The sequence below is a fragment of the Crinia signifera genome, chromosome 4 (genome assembly GCF_055691185.1).
Source record: "Crinia signifera chromosome 4, ASM5569118v1, whole genome shotgun sequence".
Taxonomy (NCBI): Eukaryota; Metazoa; Chordata; class Amphibia; order Anura; family Myobatrachidae; genus Crinia; species Crinia signifera.
Window position 1 is genome coordinate 115318416 of NC_139220.1, and position 18264 is coordinate 115336679.

General features: G+C 41.6%; 1 protein-coding gene across 1 annotated transcript in view; it reads left to right on the forward strand.

Annotated features, from left to right (window-relative positions):
* The window catches only part of ELK3 (ETS transcription factor ELK3), a 55514-nt gene that overhangs the window by 28173 nt on the left and 9077 nt on the right, over positions 1 to 18264 (forward strand). Inside the window, exon 3 of the mRNA XM_083182292.1 lies at positions 14039 to 14854. Within this exon, the coding sequence (XP_083038418.1) occupies positions 14039 to 14854 (816 nt within the window). The remainder of the gene's footprint in view (positions 1 to 14038; positions 14855 to 18264) is intronic.

Consider the following 18264-nt stretch of genomic DNA (forward strand, 5'->3'; position numbering starts at 1 on the left):
GTTATTTTGTTTTTGTGCAGGGTAAATACAGGCTGCATTATTTTTACACTCCAATTTAGATTTAAACTTCAGCACACCCCTCTCAAATGTAACTCTCTCTGCATGTTACATCTGCCCCACCTGCAGTGAAGCATGGTTTTTCCCATTTTGAGAACAAATTTGTAAGGTGATCAGATCTGAATAAGGGCCTATATTGTTTAAGATATCATACATAGCGTTTAGTGTGTACCCGCTATATCGATATCAGAGGGAGATGGTCCACCGAATATGCAATGACTATATCATCAGCGCGCACTATAATAGATAACCCTAAAATATCTATAATAATGGGAGATGGCTTTTCCGAATATGGGGGTTTCATCAATAATGCATCTTTTGGGTTTAGCCAAATGAACTTTTCATACTTTTGATAACCAATACATTATATGCATCATAACATGTTTTGATAAGTTTATGGTGATGCACTGTATTAATAATAATGTTATTTTATTAGAAATTAAAAATACTTATTTAAAAAAAAAACTTTATTGTAAATCATTCAGCCAGCGCTGGCACATTTCTTCTGCTCAGAGAACAGTCTGGTCACTGAGTGTATATAGTGTGTCGCTAAAGTGCCGTATTTTTCAACAGCTGTAGTTGTCAAAATTTCAATGTGTATCTTTGTTAACCAAACAGTTAAAGTTAGCCACACCACATGCACTCCATATGGCAAATAGATATGGGGATAATCCATTTTGAAATTTGGGATTATCAATAAAGGGAAGCAAGAGGGATTTGTGGAAATATAGCCCAGCTTTATGCCTAACCCAGTGCCAAGTCCTCTTGACATTCCAGAGTAAGGGATTGTCTTGTATATGTGTGTGTGGAGGGATTTCTTGGTCGTGGAGATGTAAGAAAGAAATTAAACTGCCTCCAGCTGATACTTCATTTTTCAGAGTGGTATTAGCATAATTGTTTTATTCAAAGACCCAGTCCAAAAGGTATCAGAATGTCCGGAAATCCCACACTGCCATTTTCTATTGGCTGCTATATTTGTATTAGACTGGTTTTAAGTTGTTTAACATGCCAAATGAAGTGTGTGAAGAGATTTTATATGTATGTATGTAAATATATATATATATATATATATATATATATATATATATATATACACACACAGGTTGAGTATCCCGTATCCGAGTATCCGTTATCCGAATTATTCCGAAAACCATACATTCCAGAAAGTGAATTTTTTTTTTTTTTTTTTGCTAAAAACTCACTGGGGACATTTGTAACAGCACTACTGGTGACATGATATGTAACTGGCACTATATACGTGCAAGACAATGATTGCTTGGCATTCAAATTCAATATCTGAGATAGTACACAAATTTTGTTTCATGTTTTGAAACCTTGTTTTTTGAACAAATAAAATATATTTGTGTGTATTTTATGTGGTAATAAAATATATTTGTGTGTATTTTATGTGTTTATACAGCATACATGCAAGATACTTCAAAATACATAATTGAAATATTAACCCCTTCCCGACATTTGACGTACATTTACGTCATGGTCGGGAAGCACTTCCCGACACATGGCGTAAATGTACGTCATGGATTTAAACTGTCACCGCGTCTATAGACGCGGTGACAGTTTCAACATGTCTGCTGTCCCTGACAGCAGACATGTCCGTGCATGCCCAGGGGGGGCTGCGATGCCGCCCCCCCGTCGGCGATCGCTGTGATTGGCTGTTCAGTGTGAACAGCCATTCACAGCGTTTTCCTGTGTCACCGGCGAATAACGTTCGCCGGTGACACGGGATCAGAGGTGATTGGTGCTGTAAAGTACAGCACCAATCACCGCGGGGTGTAAGGGTGACACTGGTGTCACCCCACCTCACCCCGCCCGCCCCCAAAGGCCGTGATTGGTCCGTCGGACCGACGGACCAATCACAGCCAAGGAGGGGGATTTAAACTAACGGTGACTGCACTGCAGACGCCATTCCGGTCTGGAATAGCGTGCAGTGCGGTCACCGTGCCCACCTGCCGCCATATACTGACCAGAACCTTGCTCCATACTTACCTGATCGCTGCTTCATCACTGCTTGATCACTGCTTGATCTGTGCTGGATGCTTCCTGGATCCTGTTGCTACTTGTGCCTTCCTGTGCTGTGAAATTGTGCTGCTGCAGTGTAATAGCTAGATAGAGAGATAGATAGAGAGAGATAGAGAGATAGAGAGAGATAGAGAGAGATAGAGAGAGAGATAGTGTCAGAGAGTGCTATATTTTGTACTGCTGCAGTGTGATATAGTTATAGATAGAGAGAGAGAGATAGAGAGATAGAGAGAGATAGAGAGAGAGAGATAGATAGAGAGGCCTAGTGACAGAGTGCTATATTTTGTGCTGCTGCAGTGTGATAGTTATAGAGAGATAGAGAGAGATAGAGAGAGAGAGATAGAGAGAGATAGTGACAGATTGTGCTATATATTTTTTATATAACTGACTGCTGCCCCCTCCTTTTGTGCTGATCAGTATAAATTAACTGATCAGCAACTTTTTGGGGGCGCAGGTTTTTTTTTATATATAGATATACCTGTCAGTGCTGCTGCTGCAGTGTCATAGAGTGATAGATAGTGAGAGATAGAGAGATAGAGAGAGATAGTGACAGAGAGTGATAGAGAGTGCTAAATTTTGTGTCTGCTGCCCCCGCCTTTTGTGCTGATCACTATATCTGAGGTGATCAGCAACTTTTTTGGGGGTACAGAGGTTTTTTTTTTTTTTATATATACCTGTCAGTTGCACCAAAGGTTGTGCACCTGCTGCACCTCACTGGTAATCAGTGTCGCATCACTGATCACCTTTTTTTTTTTGTGTGTGTGCTGTGGGGTCTTTTTTTAATTTTTTTTTTACACACACTGTGATTTTGTGGGTGTCCTGTGGCCGCTGTGCGCTGATCAGTGACGTACATCACTGATCATCTTTTTCGGCACAGGGTTGATCTATTTTTTTTTTTTTTTGATCAAATTCCTGTTGCCTTTGAGCGCTGTTCAGTGACAGACGTTACTGACCAACATCTGTGCTCAATTTTTTTTTTTTTTTTTTAACCCCTTCAATTTTTTATTTTTAACCCCTTCATTTTTTTTTTTTTTTTATTGGTATAAAGTATTTTTTTTTTTTTCTGCACTACATACACACTACACACTACATACCCCCCGGGTTGAAATAAAGTTTGTACCCCCCCCTACACTATACACGTGTTGAAACATTTCACTACCAGTAACACAAAAATAAAAATGGCATCCCAAATGTCCTCCCAAATGTCCTCCCAAATGTCCTCCCAGTCATCCAGGAGAATGTATTCAGTGGAGGAGGCATATGCCATGCTTGCCTCTGACTCAGACACAGCCAGTGATGCAAGCGGGGAATTTGAAAGATTCGTCTTAAGCTCCTCTTCCTCCTCTGGTGATGAGGGACCCCCTCAAAGACGCCCCCGTAGAGCAGCTGAGACCCCCCCCCCAACAATTGATCTCGTATGGACCCCACCACCAGACAATTTTGAGCCCCAGGTTCCTGAGTTTTTGGCCATGCCAGGAATCCAATTTGATTCCACAGGTCTCAGAGAAATTGACTTTTTCAAATTATTTTTCTCTGATGATTTTATAAATTTAATGGTGGACCAAACTAATTTATATGCCCAGCAGTTTATTGCTCAAAACCCCACGTCATCATTTGCTAGGTGGACCCCTGTAGATGCAGTAGAGATGATGACGTTTTGGGGTCTGGTGTTTCATATGGGCATAGTAAAAAAGCCAGAAATTAGGCAATATTGGAGTACAGATGTTCTGTACAGTACTCCATTTTACCGTATGGCCATGACCCGGACTCGATTTGAGACAATTCTTAAATTTATACATTACACCGATAATGCACAGTGCCCACCCAGAGATGATCCCACCTTTGACCGGCTATTCAAAGTCAGGCCGGTCATTGATCATTTCAGTGCCAAATTTGAAGAGGTGTACATCCCTGAAAAATTTATTTGTATCGACGAGTCCCTTATACATTTTAAAGGAAGGGTTAAATTCCGCCAGTACCTTCCCAGTAAGAGGGCAAGGTATGGCATAAAAATGTATAAACTGTGTGAAAGCACCTCAGGGTACACCCACAGGTTTAGGGTTTATGAAGGGAAGGATTCAAGAATTGAACCGCCAGAATGCCCCCCCTCCCTCGTAGGTGTTAGTGGGAAAATTGTCTGGGATTTAGTGCACCCCTTCCTGGATAAAGGTTATCACCTCTATGTGGATAACTTTTACACTAGCATCCCCCTGTTTAAGGCCCTTGGTTCAAGAGGTACAGCAGCTTGCGGTACTGTGCGCAAGAACCAAAGAGGCCTCCCAAAAACGCACATTGCCCAAGTAATGAGAAGGGGTGAAAGCAGGGGAATATGCAACGAAAATATGTTGTTGGTCAAATATAAGGACAAGAGGGATGTCCTTATACTGACAACAATTCACGGAGACAGTACCACCTCCGTCCCTGTACGAGGTACCAGTACCCACACCTCCAAACCTAATTGTATCCTGGATTACAATAGGTACATGGGCGGAGTGGATCTTTCAGATCAGGTACTGAAGCCGTACAGTGCCCTGCGGAAAACAAAAATCTGGTACAAGAAGGTGGCCGTGTATATTATCCAGATGGCACTGTATAACGCTTACGTGCTATTCCGTTCTACCGGCCAGAGGGGGACATTTATGCACTTTCAAGAGGAAGTCATAAAGGGCCTAATATTTGGGAACCAGCAGGCAGAGGGCCCCAGTACTTCTAGTACTGGCCCCCGTATTGTACCAGGGCAGCATTTTCCTGATGAAATCCCCTCCACTGGAAAAAAGGGCAGGACACAAAAAAGGTGCAAAGTTTGCTATAAAAAGGGAATAAGAAAGCAAACTATTTTCCAGTGTGACACTTGCCCCGACAAACCCGGCCTATGTATAAAGGAGTGTTTTAAAATATACCACACATCTATGGAATATTAGGTTCATAATTTCACCGTGCTTCGGGGGTCTTGCTAATGCCACATAGCACCCACCATTCATTCCACCAGAATCTGAGCCGCAAAATCCAAAAATCACTCCTTCCCTTCTGAGTCCTGTCATGCACCCAACTGGTATTTTTTGGTCACATGTGAGGCATTGCCGTACTTGGGAGATATTGGGGCACAGATTTTGGGGTGCTTTTTCTCCTTCATTCCTTGTGAAAATGAAAAATTTTGAGCCAGAACTGCATTTTTGTGTAAAAAAATGTAATTTTTCATGTTCACTGCCCAGTTTTATCAAAATTGGTGAAACCCCTGGGGGTTTGAAATGTACACTATACCCCTAGATGAATTCCCTGAGGGGTGTAGTTTGCAAAATGGGGTCACTTGTGGGGGGGTTCCACTGTATTGGTGCTTTGGGGGTCTTGCTAATGCGACATAGCACCCACCATCATTCCACCAGAATTTGTGCTGCAAACTCCAAATATCACTCCTTCCCTTCTGAGTCCTGCCACTTTTTGGTCACACATGAGGCATTGCCGTACTCGGGAGAAATTGGGGCACAGATTTTGGGGTGCTTTGTCTCCTTCATTCCTTCTGAAAATGAAAAATTTTGAGCCAGAACTGCATTTTTGTGTAAAAAAATGTAATTTTTCATTTTCACTGCCCACTTGTATCAAAATTGGTGAAACCCCTGGGGGTTTGAAATGTACACTATACCCCTAGATGAATTCCCTGAGGGGTGTACTTTGCAAAATGGGGTGACTTGTGGGGGGGGTTCCACTGTATTGGTGCAACATAGCACCCACCATTCATTCCACCAAAATCTGTGCTGCAAAATCCAAAAATCACTCCTTCCCTTCTGAGTCCTGCCATGCACCCAACTGGTATTTTTTGTTCACATGTGAGGCATTGCCGTACTCGGGAGAAATTGGGGCACAGATTTTGGGGTGCTTTTTCTCCTTTATACCTTTTTAAAATGAAAAATTTTGAGCCAGAACTGAATTTTTGTGTAAAAAAATGTAATTTTTCATTTTCACTGCCCACTTGTATCAAAATTGGTGAAACCCCTGGGGGTTTGAAATGTACACTATACCCCTAGATGAATTCCCTGAGGGGTGTAGTTTGCAAAATGGGGTCACTTGTGGGGGGGTTCCACTGTATTGGTGCTTGGGGGGTCTTGCTAATGCGACATAGCACCCACCAAAATTCCACCAGAATCTGAGCTGCAAAATCCAAAAATCACTCCTTCCCTTCTGAGTCCTGCCATGCACCCAACTGGTATTTTTTGTTCACATGTGAGGCATTGCCGTACTCGGGAGAAATTGGGGCACAGATTTTGGGGTGCTTTTTCTCCTTCATACCTTCTGAAAATGAAAAATTTTGAGCCAGAACTGCATTTTTGTGTAAAAAAATGTAATTTTTCATGTTCACTGCCCACTTGTATCAAAATTGGTGAAACCCCTGGGGGTTTGAAATGTACACTATACCCCTAGATGAATTCCCTGAGGGGTGTAGTTTGCAAAATGGGGTCACTTGTGGGGGGGTTCCACTGTCTTGGTGCTTGGGGGGTCTTGCTAATGCGACATAGCACCCACCAAAATTCCACCAGAATCTGAGCTGCAAAATCCAAAAATCTCTCCTTCCCTTCTGAGTCCTGCCATGCACCCAACTGGTATTTTTTGGTCACATGTGAGGCATTGCCGTACTCGGGAGAAATTGGGGCACAGATTTTGGGGTGCTTTTTCTCCTTCATACCTTCTGAAAATGAAAAATTTTGAGCCAGAACTGCATTTTTGTGTAAAAAAATGTAATTTTTCATTTTCACTGCCCACTTGTATCAAAATTGGTGAAACCCCTGGGGGTTTGAAATGTACACTATACCCCTAGATGAATTCCCTGAGGGGTGTAGTTTGCAAAATGGGGTCACTTGTGGGGGGGTTCCACTGTATTGGTGCTTGGGGGGTCTTGCTAATGCGACATAGCACCCACCAAAATTCCACCAGAATCTGAGCTGCAAAATCCAAAAATCACTCCTTCTCTTCTGAGTCCTGCCATGCACCCAACTGGTATTTTTTGTTCACATGTGAGGCATTGCCGTACTCGGGAGAAATTGGGGCACAGATTTTGGGGTGCTTTTTCTCCTTCATACCTTCTGAAAATGAAAAATTTTGAGCCAGAACTGCATTTTTGTGTAAAAAAATGTAATTTTTCATTTTCACTGCCCACTTGTATCAAAATTGGTGAAACCCCTGGGGGTTTGAAATGTACACTATACCCCTAGATGAATTCCCTGAGGGGTGTAGTTTGCAAAATGGGGTCACTTGTGGGGGGGTTCCACTGTATTGGTGCTTGGGGGGTCTTGCTAATGCGACATAGCACCCACCAAAATTCCACCAGAATCTGAGCTGCAAAATCCAAAAATCACTCCTTCCCTTCTGAGTCCTGCCATGCACCCAACTGGTATTTTTTGTTCACATGTGAGGCATTGCCGTACTCGGGAGAAATTGGGGCACAGATTTTGGGGTGCTTTTTCTCCTTCATACCTTCTGAAAATGAAAAATTTTGAGCCAGAACTGCATTTTTGTGTAAAAAAATGTAATTTTTCATTTTCACTGCCCACTTGTATCAAAATTGGTGAAACCCCTGGGGGTTTGAAATGTACACTATACCCCTAGATGAATTCCCTGAGGGGTGTACTTTGCAAAATGGGGTGACTTGTGGGGGGGTTCCACTGTATTGGTGCAACATAGCACCCACCATTCATTCCACCAAAATCTGTGCTGCAAAATCCAAAAATCACTCCTTCCCTTCTGAGTCCTGCCATGCACCCAACTGGTATTTTTTGTTCACATGTGAGGCATTGCCGTACTCGGGAGAAATTGGGGCACAGATTTTGGGGTGCTTTTTCTCCTTCATACCTTCTGAAAATGAAAAATTTTGAGCCAGAACTGCATTTTTGTGTAAAAAAATGTAATTTTTCATTTTCACTGCCCACTTGTATCAAAATTGGTGAAACCCCTGGGGGTTTGAAATGTACACTATACCCCTAGATGAATTCCCTGAGGGGTGTAGTTTGCAAAATGGGGTCACTTGTGGGGGGGTTCCACTGTATTGGTGCTTGGGGGGTCTTGCTAATGCGACATAGCACCCACCAAAATTCCACCAGAATCTGAGCTGCAAAATCCAAAAATCACTCCTTCCCTTCTGAGTCCTGCCATGCACCCAACTGGTATTTTTTGTTCACATGTGAGGCATTGCCGTACTCGGGAGAAATTGGGGCACAGATTTTGGGGTGCTTTTTCTCCTTCATACCTTCTGAAAATGAAAAATTTTGAGCCAGAACTGCATTTTTGTGTAAAAAAATGTAATTTTTCATTTTCACTGCCCACTTGTATCAAAATTGGTGAAACCCCTGGGGGTTTGAAATGTACACTATACCCCTAGATGAATTCCCTGAGGGGTGTACTTTGCAAAATGGGGTGACTTGTGGGGGGGTTCCACTGTATTGGTGCAACATAGCACCCACCATTCATTCCACCAAAATCTGTGCTGCAAAATCCAAAAATCACTCCTTCCCTTCTGAGTCCTGCCATGCACCCAACTGGTATTTTTTGTTCACATGTGAGGCATTGCCGTACTCGGGAGAAATTGGGGCACAGATTTTGGGGTGCTTTTTCTCCTTCATACCTTCTGAAAATGAAAAATTTTGAGCCAGAACTGCATTTTTGTGTAAAAAATGTAATTTTTCATTTTCACTGCCCAGTTGTACCACAATTGGTGAAACCCCTGGGGGTTTGAAATGTACACTATACCCCTAGATGAATTCCCTGAGGGGTGTAGTTTGCAAAATGGGGTAACTTGTGGGGGGGTTCCTAAATTTTAGCATCTTATGGTGCCTAGAAACCTACATGGTGCCTAAAAAATAATCTCATAAAAAGGAGGCTCCAAAATCAAGTAGGTGCTCCTTCTATTATGAAGCCTGTGGTTTGGTCAACGTGCACACTAGGGCCACATATAGGATATTTATGAAAACAAAAGAATTGGGGGAATCAATTTTTAGTCACATTTCTCTAGTAAAATGTACTGTGTTCCTTAGAAAAATGTATTAAAATTGCAAATCTGCAAAAAAAATGAAATTTTGAAATTTCACCTACACTTTGTTTTAATTCCTGTGAAACACCTAAAGGGTTAACAAACTTCCAAAATGCTGTTTTGAATACTGTGAGGGGTGCAGTTTTTGAAATGGCATCATTTATGGGGGTGTCTCACATACAAGTCCCTCAAAGTCATATCAGAACTGAACTGGTCCCTAAAAAAATCAGTGTTTGAAATTTTCTTGAAAATTTGAGAATTTGCTATTCATATTGTAAGCCTCCTAGTGTCCAAAAAAATTAAAATGAAGTTGAAATAATGATGGAAACATAAAGTAGACATATGGTCTATGTTAGTTATTAACTATTTTGAGTGGTATGATTATTTGTCTCACAAGCAGAAAATTTAACATTTTGCAAATCGCTAAATTTTCCATTTTTTCACGACATTTTGGTATTTTTCACAAAAAAACACAGACTGTATCGACCCAAATTTACCACTAATTTGAAGTACAATGTGTCACGAAAAAACAATCTCAAAATCACTGGGATAAGTAAAAGCAAAAAAAAGTTATCCCCACTTAAGTGAGACATGTCAGATTTGAAAAAAATGGCTCTGTCAGGAACGCAAAAACTAGCTCTGTCAGGAAGGGGTTAAAATATTCCGAAATACGGAATAATCCGTTATCCAAAATTCTCCTGGTCCCAAGCATTTTGGATACGGGATACTCAACCTGTATATATATGTATGTATATATATATATATATACATACATATATATATATACATACATACATACATACATACATACATATATATACAAACAGTAGAGTTAGATTGAGGGACCTGGGGGGACCCCCAAAGAAACAGGCGGCACTCGATCAGCTGGATGGGTAGAATCCAAATTTTATGTGCAAAGTTTTCAAAAGAATACAAGCATGTCTGCCAACGTTTCAAAGCCGGTGCAAAGAGTCTTTTTCACAGCACTACACACACTTTTCATGCTACACAAGCCCTGATGATAAAGCCGCACCGGCTTTGAAACGTTGGCAGACATGCTTGTATTCTTTTGAAAACTTTGCACATAAAATTTGGATTCTACCCATCCAGCTGATCGAGTGCCGCCTGTTTCTTTGGGGGTCCCCCCAGGTCCCTCAATCTAACTCTACTGTTTGTATACCCATTCGAGGAAGGCACCGTGGCATATACCTCCGTGAAGAGAGTGCCAGTCAACCCTATAGATTATATATATATATATATATATATATATATATATATATATATATATATATATATAGTCAATTGTTTAAGAGAATATAGAAGGAAAGGGCCTGGATAAGGTACACTGATATTGAAAAAGATAATTTTTATTACATTTAAGTGTCCTAAATAGGACAATGACAGATTTTCGAGTTCAAGTTCTTCCGAAATTTATTAAATTGTGGGTGTATAGTTAATCATATATAATTTTGAAATTTGTCTATGGATCTTGACCCCTAAATCGGTAAATCGAGTTTTGGTCCATTGCAAGGAAACATTTGTCATAATTCAAGTTAATCTGATAGCATTTCCCAATAAGAAGGCCACAGATTTATTAAAATGTAATGCAAAACCCAATGTCTTCAAAAATTCTTTAGAATATTAAAGATAAGGGGTAACGAGTGAGAAGGGGTGGCTATATAGAGGAGTATATCATCAGCAAAAACAGTTAATTTGACTTCCCTAGATCCTACAAATTTACCTTTGAAAACAGTGTCTGATTCTAATACACAAATCAGGTGGTCAACATAGCAAGGTTGAACAATACCGGCGATAGAGGACATCCCTGGCAGTTGCCTTTATGCCAGTGGTTCCCAACCTTTTTTCTCTCCAGTACCCCTTGATTAGGCTTTTCATTTATAAATACCCCTCCTCTCAATTTGAAAAATCCACAGTACTTATGAGTGGAAGTGAGCAGTATGCGTGTCCTAATATTAAGGAGTAGCCGTGATCTAGTATATGGTCAGGAATCAGGTCCCTCTTTGTCTGGCCGCTGGCTGTGTATTGTCTCCAGAGTTCCTGCTAACGCCTGTAGGATTAATGCTTCTTCCACCCATGTCAGTGTGGGGCAGATGTTTGCAGGTAGCTCTCAGTGGATTGCTGGTTGGGCAAAAGCATGAGGAGATGCCGATGACGCTGACACAACATGGTTCAATTCCATGTCAATGGTAGACTTCTTTTGCCATTGGGAGACTTTTTCTTCTTCCGCCATTACCAATATTATTTTCAAGTACCCCCAACTGGTCTGCAGAGTACCCCCAGGGGTACTAGTACTCCAGGTTGGGAACCACTGCTCTATGCAGCTCCAGTGGGTCACTACTACTACCGTTTACCATCAAATTTGTTATAGGAGATGTATAGAGATATTTAGTAATATTGATAAAAAAAAAGGAACCAAAACCCTGTTTTTGCAAAATCACAAATTGGTGGGGCCATAATATGGTGTCAAAGGCTCTGATGGTATCCAGGCCTAATAAGACGTTATTGTGTGGTTGTTCCATAGAAGCGGTCACTGCAGCAAGAGCAGTTCTGATTCCTTTAACAGAATGATAACATCATGGCCTAGTATATAACGTGCAGTCCTATACACCAGTGGTTCTCAACATCGGTCCTCAAGGACCCCCAACAGTGCACGTTTTAAAGGTCTCCACACAGAATCACAGGTAAAATAATTAGCTCCACCTGTGGATCTTTTAAAATGTGTCAGTGAATAATGAGTGCACCTGCTGAGTGACCTGGAAAACGTGCACTGTTGGGGGGTCCTGAGGACTGAGGTAGAGAACCACTGCTATACACAACTGATGTGAGGTAATTATAATCAGGCATAATACTTTGTAGTCTGCCATTATTTTTGCTAAAAGTTTTACCTCCATGTTGAGCAGACTAATTGGTCTATAGGAGTCCAATAATGTTTGGTCCCTATGGGGATTGGGGAGTAGTACAGTGGATGTATTAGTAAAGTATGGGAAGGGAGTATGATTGGTACCCAAATTATTGAATAAGTCTACTAGGGCTGCGGCTACTTGCTGTAATAGCTTATAATATTCATTCGACAGTCCACGCGGGCCAGGTGATTTGCCCAACTGTATTTGTGAGATCACATAGTACATCAGGGAGAGGAATTGGTCCACTGAGTAATTCCTGTTACACTGAGGATAATTCAGGTACAGTTTTTGAATAAATTCTGTAAGTTTTGGTGGATAGAACAGTAGATGCTTATATAGGTTAGTAGAATATTCTCCGAACAGGTGGACTATCTCTGTGGTAGAAATAACCAACCTGTTTGTAGGGTGATTAACAGTAGGGCCTTTTGTGTTTAGGTCTGGTAATGGGAAGCCAAAAGTTCCCAGCCTTGTTGCCCCAACTTTTGTTGATAAGTCCGGCCTGAGTATATGCATTCTGATTGGAGGAGTTGGGGTCTGAAATATATTCTTGAAGTGCCTTTGATAATATTAGTGATATAGATTTATAGGTTTTTGCTGACTGTTTACATTGTCTGGAGACATAATCCAGAATCTACTTATTTATTAAACACTTTCTTGAAGATAATAGATAGAATCTTATTGATTGCCCATAGAAACATCCCAACTGAAATAGAACTCCATCTTAGAAAATGTTCCCCATAATTTAAAAGACCGCACTGCCCCTTAGTCTAAAAGGTGTCAGGATGTGCTAGCTAGGAACATTTTTGAGCCCCTTACCTAATTCCCAGTTTTTTTTTAAATTATGTGTAGATTATATGCTACATTGTGGCAAAACTTGAGCAAACTAATGGGTATGAGGCCAGGTAGCAGTCCTGTTTGACTCCTCGAATAGAGGATTGATTTTTTGTACATTCCAGTTTGCAACCCCCAGGAGCAGTTATCTGAAATGATGTCAGCATGCCCATTGGGGGATAGAAAGAATTGTATAGCGCCTTTAGTGTTCAGCAGAATAAAATATTAACAGAGAGGGTTTGCGCCTTAAGGAGCCCCGACACAAATGACTAAGGAGTTCATATGGCTTCAAATTTATAGTGGAGTTTTCCCATGGTCTCAGTGTAAACAATAATGACCCCCACTGTAACAGTAAAATGATAAAAAAAACAACAACTATTTGTACATATGCACAGTAGTAGGCATCCTAAGTTGCCTGCAGTTCTGCATGTTACATGATTGCATATCTTTGTGCTGGGGTAGCCAACCCTAGTCCTCGAGAGCTACCAACAGTGCATGTTTTGCAAGTCTCCTCACAGAATCACAAGTGAGCTAATTAGCTCCATCTGTGTATCTTTTAAAATGTGTCAGTGATTAATGAGTGCAGCTGTGCAGCAGCTAGGTTGTCTGGAAAATGTGAACTGTTGGTAGCTCTCGTAGGCTAGGGTTGGCTACCACTGTCTTTGTGCATGCTGTATATGCCATCTTTGGTACAAATGGTGTCCAACTCTACATGAGCGCTTCTATAGTCAAATAACAGAGCGTCTTTTACATAGAGCAGGCATTCCCAACCACGGTCCTCAAGGCACACAAACAGTGTAGGTTTTGTAGATATCCAGGCTTGAGCACAGGTGACTTAATTAGTATCTGAGGGATTCTGATTAGACCATCTGTGCTGAAGCCTGGATATCTCTAAAACCTGCACTGCTGGTGTGCCTTGAGGACCGTGGTTGGGAAAGCCTGACATAGAGACTCTTAGCCCTAGTGCTCCATACAGCCTCTTCCACCGCAGCCACTCCCTATATCTTTGCTAATCTGTGGGGGAAATGACACTAGTCTGCCAGGATGATCACTGATCAATTTGTATTGATTACTTTATTCCTAATTGTGTTACCTTAAAAGATCACTATAAGAATTAGAAAAATAAGCTATTGTGTATGTAACTAATTAATTATTTGCATGTACCTTTCAGAACATTATCAAGAAGGTAATTGGGCAGAAGTTTGTCTACAAGTTTGTGTCCTTTCCGGAAATCTTGAAAATGGATGCACATGCTGTGGAAGTGAGCAGGGAGAACCTATTGCTGCAGGACAGCGATTGCAAGATCCCCAGTGATCTCCACGAGAGACACAAGCAAACCTTATCGGCACTGAAAGGCGCCAACCGCAATGAGTACATTCACTCAGGGTTGTATTCTTCATTTACCATCAATTCACTCCAACACCAGACAGATAGCTACAGGGTTATCAAAAGTGAAAGGATGCAAGATGAAGAGGAGCAACAGGAGGAGGAAGATGAAGAGGAGGAAAAGCCAGAAGTTAAAAGTCCTATAGAGGAAGTCAGGACTGTTATAAGGTTTGTTACTAACAAAAAGAACAAAGAAACTGTCCAGCCTGTCATTTCGCTGCCTTCTACGTCAGAATCAGCAGCTGCTTCAGCGTTTATAGCATCGTCTTTGTCTGCTAAGAGGTCTCCCCGTATATCAAATGCAGCTAGTGTTTCGTCCTCACCACTCTCCTCCCGATCCCCATCTCTGTCCCCTAATCTGTCATTGACAACAGAACAAAGGAGCCTATTCCTAGATTACCCTGACACCATGGAACCGTTAAATCTCTCAGCAGGGTCCAAAACAAAGTTTTCCTGTCTTCCGCCTAAGACTAAGAAGCCTAAAGGCCTGGAAATCTGCTCTCCACCTCTTCTCCTCTCCAGTAGTGATATTGGGTCAATTGCCCTCAACAGCCCAGCACTTCCTTCAGGATCGCTGACTCCAGCCTTCTTCACTGCGCAGGTAAATGAGGAGTTGTGGAAAATAGAACATTGTTATTATTACATAAGTAGATCACTATGCTAGACTCTTGTAATATCAATGATAATTTATATGAACAGGAGAAAACATCTCCTAATTCTTTCTCAATTCTAACAACCATAATGGACAATGAGTTTATTTAAGGTCAGGGCTACATATCAAGTGAATGAAAGAAACATAATTAAAACCACTGGAAGACCAGCTATAACACTGCAGAAGGCGAATGACTATAATAGTTACCAGTAATCCGTCTATGCCAGTGGTAGCCAACCCTAGCCCTCGAGAGCTACCAACAGTTCACATTTTCCAGACAACCTAGCTGCTGCACAGCTGCACTCATTAATCACTGACACATTTTAAAAGATCCACAGATGGAGCTAATTAGCTCACTTGTGATTCTGTGAGGAGACCTGCAAAACATGCACTGTTGGTAGCTCTCGAGGACTAGGGTTGGCTACCCCAGGTCTATGCAGTTTAATATGTCAAAAAATAAATAAAAGCAAAGGCCTTAAGACCAGAGGTAGGCAATAAGCATCCCTCCAACTGTTGATGAACTACACATCCCAGCATGCTTTGCCTTTGTTTTGCTATTTGGCCATGTGGAAACTGTTGCAAGACATGCTGGGATGTGTAGTTCATCAACAGATGGAGGGCTACTTATTGGCTACCCTGCTTTAGAAACTACCGGTAATTTTGTGCAGAGCTATGAACATTTCCAATTTTTATAACACAGGTTGTGTATTCCTTATCTGAAATGCTCGGGACCAAGAGCATTTTGGATAAGGGATTTTGGAATATATATATTTTTTCATACTTACCTGGTCCCCCGGCATCACCGGTCCCAGGGGTGCATTACCGTGACATCACCGGCACGACTGCACACTCGCGCAATGCAGCCCTGGGACCGGAGATGCAGCTGAAGAGGATCCTGGAGGCTGCCATGGACATCGGGGGATGAGGTAAGTATGAAAAAAAAAAAGGTGGGGGTAAAATAAAAAACGAACAAAACACGGAAATATTCTGAAAAACCATGGTTTTCGGAATATTTTGGAATACACGTATAGGGGTGACCCGACCTGTAGTAGAACTTCTTATGAAACAATATAGCACTATTTACCAAAATGACCTAAAGTCGCTTTACAGACATCAAAAGAAAACGTACAAAGAATTTCATATTAGAGAAAGTAGAAACCCCACACAGTACATGGTTGAAGGAAGAACAGGGTCACTAGCAAATATCTGGATTCTATTCGCATTCAGCTAGAACAAGTGCAGCGCTCTCAATAGTTCCAATGAGACGGTATAAATAGTGAGAGCAGCAGTTCTTCTGTTATCACAAGAGTGACTGAGCTCTGAGAGCGTTAATGACTGAAGAGGCTGCTTTCACTTCAACCTTTCACCACAGGAGCGATCCATCACTTATGAACACTGCCTGCATTTCCAAGTGGCAAGTGCTGCTCTCAAGAACTGCCATGTGGCACCACCCTACAGCTGTGCAGCTTTTGTACAGGTTACAGGTGACCAGGGCCAAGCTCAGACATTTTTATGTAAAAAGCTTAGGCGAAATAACTGCTATAATTAATATTTTGTGAGCTGCATTAATAAAACTAGAACCATACATATAGTCATTACATGCCAGCCTTTGCATCCACAAAATATTTGCAAACCAGTTTGTCTTGTGTAAAAATATGGCGACTGCCATCTTCTGCAAAATTTTATGCAGCATCGAACATCTAAGAAGCACTCAGGTTGTCCTGTCTGGCAAACTACGCTGCCAGGGCTAGTGAAACTGCAGCCAAGGACACAGCCACCTGCTTTGGCTATGCATACATAAGTATGAGCAACTACAGGTAGATCAGAGTCAAATGCATGTCAGCTGCATCTCCACATGTGGATGAGTAGGTGTATATGGGGGCGTGCAGCTGGAATTTCAGGCTACTTACAGTTCAAAAGATTTTTACCAAATAAAAATTGGTAAAATTTTACTGCTGACGCAGGCGCGCACACACACACTTAGTGATGATCGATCATTTCACAAGCCAATGGATGCAGCCAAATGTGAAACACATTGGAAAAGACAAGCTCAGTAATATTCTTCTATCATGTTAGATACAGCCCGGTTTTCCGACTGTCGGAAGGTTCTGACATTCGGAATACCAGATTGAATACCCCCCTTAGTGTTGGAAGAGATAATGTGGAGAGAGACAAAAGTACCAGCCAATGCTCTTAACTGCCATTTCACAGGCGGTGTTTTAAAAAGCTGGAGCTGGTTGGTAATTTCTCTCCCACTAAGGCTTAGTACATCTCCCCCAATATGTGACCATGTTCAAATTAATTGCTCATCCATGCTAATAGTGCCCTGCTAGGAACATGGGATGGGCATATGCACCCAACAGCCAGAATGTTCACATTAGGTGTGGATACTGGCAGTAGTAGCAACAAACATAAAACAGGTCGTAATTAAAGAAAACTCAAAAACTACAAAGAGATGCCTATGCTACAACCCATATTAAATTACAAAAACAGACATATTACTTATAATGGGCCTTATTCTAGTTCACTCTGACAAAATCCTTCTTAGATGGACAAAACCATGTGCACTGCAGGAAGGGGGGGGGGGTGTAACATGTGCAGAGAGAATTAGATTTGGGCGAGTTATTTTGTTTCTGTGCAGAGTAAATACTGGCTGCTTTATTTTTACACTGCAATATAGATCTGTTTGAAGTAAAACCTCTCCCAAATCTAATTCTCTCTACACAAGTAACATCTGCCCCACCTGCAGTGCACATGGTTTTGTCCATCACAAGCTGTGTACACACGGGGGCGATAGGGGCTGAAAATATGGTAGCTTGCGACCATATTGCCAGTGATGGGAGTGTGCCCCGGCGATAAATCGCCGGGTGCGCGCTCCCTATTTCAGTCCCGTTCTAGTCTCTGGTCGCGGGAGCCAGCGACCATACTGCCAGCGATATCAGCCCATATCATAGCCGTGTGTACACGGCTTTACGCCTGGTTAAGTTAAGTGGAGAAAGAGTGGAGATATCTCTTTCCAGTTTAACGTACCAGCCAATCAACTGTGTTTTAAAAATAACAGTTGTGAGTTGATTGGCTGGTGCATTATCTCCTCACAGTTTTTCTCCACTTTATCTTTTCAGGAGGCTTAATACATCTGCCCCAATGTGTGATAAGTGGTAAAAAGAAAATAGTGTTTAGTTGCAGACAACTACAAGCCATGCATGTCTAGTGTCCCTGTGTAACCGAAGCAGTGACATCTGCTGGCAGCGAGTGAAACTACATTTTTCTCAATCACACATACAGAAACAGAGGCAATCACAAGGTAGCAGACTAGCTTTCAAAGCTTTTGCTTCAAGTGTGCTCAGCTAAAATATATA